Genomic DNA, 8,658 nt, shown 5'->3' on the forward strand with positions numbered 1-8,658 from the left:
ACCAACAGAGACACCCCGTTTAATTTAAAGCACGCCAAACTTTCTAAATCTGTGAGCCGGGTGCCATATGGCCAATCACCAGCGTTTGTGGGCCAGATGCCAATGGCGGAGAACCGTAATCAAAACTGGAGTTAAGCCCCAGAAGACGAGCGGAAAGATTAGTGTGCTTGCCCCCAGTTAGGAGGAAGCTGCCGGAAAGTGACTCTTTTGTTTGACCTTTTCACCTGTAGGTTGTCCAGTTCAACTCAGGTCATTCAACAATGCCTTTCAAACATACAGCTCTGTGACCAACCTTTTATCCAAATGTTCTTGCATCACAATTCTGTTTTCTCCACCAAAACACCAGGAATCCATTCCAGCATTTCTCAAAAAAATTCTTGTCATTTCTAATGAACAAAAATAGCACTGTATTGTATGAAAACATAATAAAATACAATGTAATGTGATGAAAATAAATACATTCTTATTTTAAATTGAAATTACTGCACACTGTTTTCTTTGCTGATCATGTTATCCAATGCTAATCTGCTAACACTGCAGCTCTGCTTAACCTTTGACTCTGACATCTTTTTTTCCCCATGTCATACTGCTCCCTCAAAATAACAAAATTTTACCGCAGCCTCGCTGCCAAAACATGTCTGTGCCTGGGCGGATTATGTTAATTAGCCCCACTGTGACATCACAAGTCATGAAATTCATAACAGCTTGTTTAAAGACAGATTCGGGGAAATAGGCAGATCACAAATGACTTACTTGGTTGTGTAATTGAAGACTTGAGGTGGGCGGGATTTCCAGAGACCCAACTATTTGTTTACAACCTTTCGTCCTTTTTACAATGAAGTCAAATTTCCAGACAGCAAAAACTCAGGCTGCACCACTAGCCCTTAAGCCCGCCATGCAGTGAGCAATGCAGCTGATTACGGACTAAAATGGACCATTTTGAAAAAATTACAGTTGACAAATCTTGCCGCACGGCGCACACCATGTGATTGAGCATCGGACATTGATCTTCTCGCTGCAACAGGAAAAACTGCAACCTTGAATTGTGTTTTGAGGCTCAACATACAATACACTGGACTGTATAACTTTTATTAAGCCACAAAAACATGGCACGATTGGAAAAGAAACAATGATAAAAGAGAGTGTGGATATTTTGAGGATATTGACAATGATTGATTGCCCCACTCACTGGCTGCTCCTGGAAATTTCGAAGCCACAGACGGCCCCGCTTTATTTTCAAAACACAGGTACAATAGCAATTATAACTATAGTTCAGTATTACTGGAAAAGATAATTTTTCCAAGAAACACTTTTTTCCTTAACATGTCCCCTGAATGTGCTCCAGCATCAACATATACTTTTTGTGTTTAAAAAAAAAAAAAAACTGCAATGATCAGTTTGACAGCAAGGAATCATGATGTCATGTCACTAGATTTAGATGATCTTTTTCCCCATCATGTTTGACCCACAAATTTTGGGCTGGGGAGCAACAACAAGCTTTTTCCTTGTGCGAAAAAAATGAAATCTTCTTAGTCCAGCCTGATCTGCGCATGTGGCATCAAGCCTGGAGAAGGATGAACAGACTTACAGCACTTTGCTTCGTGCTTCTTTCAAATTTTCATTTTTGTATTTCATTTAAACTAATTGTTTAGATGAGGACAGTATGCTGGTGTTTATTCCAAGTAGAAATATGTAGAAAATGTCATCCGTTTACTGGTGTTTGGTGCCCAAAAAAATTTAGTGGTGGGAATATTTAGGTCAGTGGTGAAGTGCTTTGACAGATGTCCAGTTACAAAATAAATAATTCAATATTTCAGCTCTGGCATGAAGCGTTTTAAAATGAAAAGGACCTAGTGGGTCACTCCTTTTTTTCCTTCTTCACTCTTTAATTTAGTCCAATATGCAAAGCTGCTCTTTGCAATCAAGGCCTAAGCACTTGTCGCAAGAGGCTTTAGCGGCGTAATTAAAAGGCCTGACAGACTGACTGAGAGCTTTGGAGCAAAAAGTCACAGTTGGATACAGATTTGTGTCATGAAGGGAGACAAAATTTTACATAGGCTGTTTATGAATCCCTGTCAGCATAAAGTGCTTTGAAACATTCCCATTTCAACCCCTCCCGCCCAAAAAAGCCAAATATTTTCGATTTCACTTTATATTTATTGTGTTAAATAGGTGTTGTATTATCACAAGCGCATATTGGTCAAGCTCCCACACTTATAAATATCTACAGCTATAGTGTGACTTTTACGGTTTAACGGGGCTACAATGACTGCCCTAATATGGCTGCCGCTCATACATGGAAATGACGTTTACGGAAACTTCCACGTAATGCGTCATTTCCTTTGTCGCGAGGCGTTTTTTTTCCCCTACCACCTTAACCGTTGGGCATGTAAACATAAGAAAACTAAGCCCTAAAAGAGCAAATGCTTCCGCAAAAATAACAAAAGCGGACGACGACAACAAGATGTGTGAGCGACGCCGCGCTTTGCCGTTGTGGATGTCTAAAAAGAAGGACGAGGGGAGGAAAAAGCAGCCCCTGAATACCACAAGGAAAAAGAAAGCCACGCGGTAGCTCACGTCAGCGAGTCAAAATTGAGCATGCATCAAAGTCCTGTCATTTTTTTTCTTTCATTGTTTATGTTCGTCATTTTCTAGGGCTGTTGTTTACTGCATGAACGAGAAAGAGTTGCTAGAAGCGGCAGGGGCATATCTTGGCTACCAGCATGTATCCGCCTTATCCGGCCAGCAGGTGACGCCATTTCCTCTTTTTTTTTTTTTTTTGTTTGTTTAGACAAAACGTCAACACGTGGGCAAGGTTTTTGTTTTTTTTTATACTCAAGGGGCCACACTGAATTAAAAAAATTTGTATTCGGAGATGAGGTTTTTAAAAAAAGTTGTTCTTCTTAGTAAAATAATCCAGTCTCATTTTAATTGTTGTGTTTACAGTTAATTTAATTCTAAATGATTAAACACATACGCTCCTTGCACAGGATAAACAGCGAATGGCACGGAATGGACATTTGATCATCAGATTATTTAATAATTTTACGATTGAATTTTAAAAGCATGTAAAAAAGTGTCCATTTTAGGAATACCTTTATTATTCTGAATAATTTGATTTGCCAATGTACTCAATCAGATGAATGAATAAAAGAAAAAAAAATATTGTGATTTTGTTTAATTCTAATCATTTCATTGATAAATACGATAATTGAATAAACTAAACTGTGTGAGTGAAAAACTGTTTTTGTCATAGTTTTTGTATGATTTGTTATAAATTACCCATTGTTTGATAAGATGCAAGAATAAATACATTTCAAGGACACATTTTTGGGGAAGCCACGTTTAAACAAATCATCTAAATTGGTTCAAAAACAATCTGAGTGTCTTTATGTCTGTACCAGCCCAATATGTACCCCACCAGGTCCAATATTTGAGCATTATGAACTGGGCAAAGGCAGCCTATGACAATAAATTGCAAAAGAATACCTTTCCTTCCACGACAGGTTCAATCCAAGCTAGAGTATGCTGCTGGAAAAAGTTTCTCCACAATAAAAAAGGCAGGGAAGCTGGAGACTCCAGAGGAGGGGGAGGCGGCGTGTGTAGAGACTTACGTCTCAGAAACAGACTTGGATGTTACTGACATGGAGACTGTGCCTTACGCTGGGAGCACCTATGAGGAGAAGGAGGACATGAGATTGCAGACGGAGAAGACAGAGAAGCAGCATCTGACTGAAAAGCAAGGCGGTGATGATGCCATGCGCCTTGTACGAGAAATCTTTTTCACCTGACAGTACACACACACACACATACACACGTAGTCTGTTAACTTGTGGTTGCATCACTGAACACACATTGTTTTTGAAAAACAATTGTTTCTTAATTGTTTTATATTTGTTGTGGAGTACTGTATTTTCTGTTTACCATTACACTTTGCATTTTGTCCTTTAGTTATAACAAACACAGGAAACATAATAAACCATTTGAAGGACATGAAGATTAATTAAGATTCAGAAACATTTGATGACGCATCTAATTTAATTATCGAAAAGTGTATGTGTAGTCCATTTATACTATTACTGTAATACTGTTTGCTTGCTATAGGATCGATACCAACATACTCAGTTTCGCACATCAGTAACTATCCAGGCGCCTATCTCCCTTTTTTTTTTGTGGTGAGTAAAATTCGTACCGTCCCCAGCGGATCTTTTCTTAATTATTATTATTATTAGCAGTAGTAGTAGTAGAAGAAGTAGTAGTAATAGCAGTACTGTATTTCGTCTCCGAAATCTAAATCATCTCTCTCAGTCGGTGAGGTCGCTGCAGTAAATTAGCCAATCAGCAGCCGGCTAATCGCTGTTTACTTCTTTCTGAGTGCACTTGAATGACATGCGCGTGACGGCTTTTATCAATATTAAATATTTACCAGAAAGCTTTGAAACTTGTGTAAATATACAGCTTTCGACGGAACTTCAACAGCACCGCGAGAGCGCGCGCGTTAACCTGAGAAGAAGAGGCAGGCGCGCTCCCGAGACCAGACTTTGAGGACACGGGGCGCGTGCCCGCGACCAGAAAGAACGCAAGTGTTGGTGCATTCATCCGCCGTCGGCCAGCCAGCGTCCATCGAGGTGGGTTACACGGGTGGTTTATACGTCTCTAAACTCTTAATGTCGTTACAACTCCATCGGAGTGGATTAGTATGAGCTTTTAATATGTGGAGTAATTTTTTTGGTTTTTTTTGTTTTTGGTAAAGTTTGAAGAGGGGGGCGGGGCAGTGCGCAGGACTAATTGTGTCCGAGAACTAATGCCTTTCTTAAAATTGTTGTCATTTATAGTTTTAATGGAGATGTATTACACTAAGATGTGTTACACTGTCGTTTATATTTTTCACGCAGATGTATGATATTAATGTGTGACACTAAAGGTGTGGTTGTTGGTCAATTGGTAGTTTGGAGTATGTGAGACTCAGGTGAGAGAAACAGGTCCTGATGAGGGATGATTATGTTTTAACTGTATTGATCATTTGTATAGTATTAATCATGAAATATTGCATGCATGCAGGATACTCAAATGCAGATTAATAGGACTGAATTTCAATATTTAGCCTCTCTTACGATCAAAATCACCATAGTCTGAAGATATTTCCCATAATTATTCATTTTTGGACCAAAGGCAACATTTCCATTAAACTACCCGATGATCAACGGCTAACAAGGAACCTGGCACATTTACTATCATGCGCTCTTGGCCATAAAGGGGCAGGTCTTTATAATACTCTTTAGAAGTTGTCGGTTCCTGTTTTGTAACAAGCTAGCGTTGGCTTAACTTTTATGCTATCAAAATATGTTTCCCTAGCTAATGTTGTGAACTGACTAACAAAAATAACCATTTGCTCATGATAATGAACTGAAACCGACTTTACCAGAATGGGGTTTTTTTGTTTGTTAGGTTATTTTTACTGAGATTTTCTTGAAAGCCAAAAACATATTCACTTAATTGTATTAATATTATTCACCAGAAATCATTCTGGGAGCTACTTAAAGCAATTTTCGTGAATAAATCCCTGGATGGGTAATATGTAGCTTCTCCAAATTTGTTGCCGTAGTTGTAAATACTCCGTGGCTCAGGTTTACCCCGTATCACTGCTGTCCCATTTTTTTTGTTTCAATATTTAAATGTTCCCAAGATCACAATCAATCAAGAGCTCATGTGCAGTTGATTTCTTCTCTACAAAAATCTACTTCATTACACAGTATTTATACCTCCTGACTTCCACCAAAAATTCTGAGGGAACAACTCTTAAGTGGACCAATGTGCTCTCAATTTGGCTTTGACTAAAAGCCGAGCTCTAGAATAGTTTTATTTGAGAGGTCAGTAAAAAGTGCATTATAGTTCGTATGCTTTTTGAACAACAATATACATTGATAATAGGTTTCTTTCTTTTTTTTTTTTTTTGGAAGAATGATTTAGTTCTTGGTAATGTCATTTTTTTCCACTTGATGATGACCACCTTCACCATCTTCCGTGGGATATTGAATGCCTTGGAGATTCTTTTGCACCCTTCTCATGACTGATTAACCCTTCCATGCATCAGTAATGATACCCTGTAACCTGATAATTTGATAATCTGTCCACTGTAGAAACCGGTTAAATTGAACGAGATTCCTCTGATGCTGAGGAAGCTCTGCAGGCACGGCTTGTGCTGTGAGATCTGACTACAAAGATGACAGGGAAACCCTACGGTCTGAACGTAATTTGGCATGAATTGGAAGCATTTAAAAAGGTGGCGTGTGCATGATGTTTTAAAATGACTGATGTGATTGGTCCATTTAAGTTCAAGTCAACTTTACTGTCAAATGTGTTCTATGCGCAACATGCAGCACAGATGAAATATCTTTCCTCTCGACCACAGGAGAGAGAGGAGCCGCCGTGGGTGACCGCGCCTCCATCAAAAGAACAGTTAACATAAAATAACAAAATAATACAACACAATACATAAGACGCAGTCAGTCGTGCAATATTAACCATTTTTTCTGCATACACTTTGTTGTTTGAAGCAGTTATAGATTCACATTAATGGTGGAAAAAGTTTTGAAATGATTTATCGCTGACCATTTTTTAATTCATTAATTTTTTTAACGAGAACCTGGCATTTAACAGGTGTGTAGACCTGTTCACTGTATTCCTATATTTCTGGGCTCAAAAGAGTCAACATTGATCGTATTAGCTCATCCGGATGCATTTAACATGACGACGACATATCTCCTGATGACAGGTTCACCATGGGAAACAAGATCATCCGCAAGCGCGAGTTTCCAGTCAGCGCAGCAGGCTCAGGGCAGGAACCAGTCGAGGATCAAAAGACAACGGAGTTGGGCGCTTCTAATGTGACGCCGGCTCAGCAAACTGTGCCAGCAGAGGAGGTGGACGTGGTGATTGGGCAAGAAGCCACTCAGACGCCATGTCTGCCCAATGAAGAGTGTGTGTCCGCTCCTGCACCAATGTCAGAGGCACGTGTGGAGGTGGATTGTGAAGCAGGCCCGGGTCAAGAGAAGGATCAATCTTCATCTCCTTCCCTTGACGTAAACACAGATTTCTCCTCCCCACAACCCACAGTCACCCCTCAAACACCCATCCTGGAAGACAAGGTTGCAGATGTTGCGGCAGCTGAGGGATCTCCAGATGACACAGAGGCGGCCGTGAGCTCCGCTCTCGATCCAGATACTGCGTTGAAGTCAGAGGATGCTGGGAATTTGGAGGCAGGGACTGATGGGAATTTAGAGCAGGAGGAAAGCCTCAGTAAAGGCCTGAAGGAGTTGTCGCTGACGGGAAACGATCCGGACCTCATTGACGACACCCCCTTAGACGTGGGTGTGTCTGCCGAGCCGGTCGGTGGATCAGAAGATGCGTAGTCCCTCGACGAGAATCCTCAAGGAAACACGGACACCGATGTCCTTGGGTTTGTCACAATGAAAGGTGAACAGCTTTTTTCTTGCGTTACTTTGTCGACATTTTTGCAACAAGGAAGTGTGGCAACTGACATAGCATATGGAGGTTTTGAGTGAACTGCATACTGTACTTCCACAAATAGTGGCTGGGAGCTTTTATTTACTTAATAGGAGTGAGGACATTGTATAAACCCATTTTTGGAATTATACAAACCAATATTGCGAGTCTGTTAGTCTCCCGAGGTTGCAGACTTATTGACAAGTAGTTATCCATTACATATTCATATTTTTGATGTGATGAAAAGATTCATCTTCAGCCAAGCCAAAAGCCTTTTTTTCCTTTTGTTTTTACAATATCTGGGCTTGGGAACGGTAGTGGCCGTGTACTGATGCTGTGGTTTCTTTTATTTGATTCAATCTGCCTTGGTGCTTCCTGATGTAACCTGGAATAGTGTTCTCCCACCTAATCACAGATTTTTAGTGGGGTAGCGGGGTGGTGGTTGGCTTGGGACCTATCGGCAGTTGTGAACTGAACATTTTGTTGATTCTTGATATAAACGGTAACATTTATGAACTGAGCTGACTGCGGTGACTACTCGTTTTTTTAATGCGAGACGGGAGGCGTCTTTTTCAGTCAGTCATTCATGTTGGAGGTGTCTTAGATGATTGGCCACTATTTAGGGAAATACAATACTGGGACAAAATCGATTTTTCATTTCAGCAAAATAAACCAACAAACAATGCCTTTTATAGTGTCGCGTGTGGATTACAAGTGTATTTTCCATGCAAGCTGTTAGTTATTCTTGATTTCCTGTTTCAATAAACAAATGAATGGTCTCTCCCCTGTGTTGATATTTGAAAAAAAAAACTGTCAACAATAAAAACAAGTTATTAGCCAACCGCGTATGTGATGAACATTGTGCTACATTTCTGTACAATTTTCATCACGTAACCCAAATTTGTATGCAGATCGGAACACACCGTTAACTTTCACCAACGCAGTAGTGAAGTCCAAATTACAGTAAGTCAGTAAATAGGACTATTTCTATGAAAAACACTTTGAGGCCTTAAACTATTGATGAGAAAAAGTCAAAAGTAGATGATACATATCGTACATCCAGTTATTAGACAACATCGAATGTGATGTGCATTGGATGCCAAGCATTGAAGTGCGCCCATGTTGAAATGAGATTCCTGAACAGATCATGTT

The 8,658-nt window shown here is 40.0% G+C and overlaps 1 protein-coding gene across 1 annotated transcript; it reads left to right on the forward strand.

The window, feature by feature from the left end:
• The first annotated feature begins 4,500 nt into the window (after positions 1–4,500).
• Positions 4,501–8,285, forward strand: LOC109507651 (uncharacterized). The gene is made up of 2 exons (XM_019857253.1): positions 4,501–4,628; positions 6,776–8,285. Exon 2 carries the CDS (start codon positions 6,783–6,785, stop codon positions 7,410–7,412), a length of 630 nt encoding a protein of 209 aa, XP_019712812.1. The 5' UTR covers positions 4,501–4,628; positions 6,776–6,782; the 3' UTR covers positions 7,413–8,285.
• Positions 8,286–8,658: the final 373 nt, after the last annotated feature.

Source organism: Hippocampus comes, unplaced genomic scaffold (assembly GCF_001891065.2).
Source record: "Hippocampus comes isolate QL1 unplaced genomic scaffold, H_comes_QL1_v1.1 scaffold186, whole genome shotgun sequence".
Classification (NCBI taxonomy): Eukaryota; Metazoa; Chordata; class Actinopteri; order Syngnathiformes; family Syngnathidae; genus Hippocampus; species Hippocampus comes.

Coding starts and splice junctions, on each gene's coding strand:
- LOC109507651 (XM_019857253.1), top strand. CDS start 6,783: ATGGGAAACAAGATCATCCGCAAGCGCGAGTTTCCAGTCAGCGCAGCA.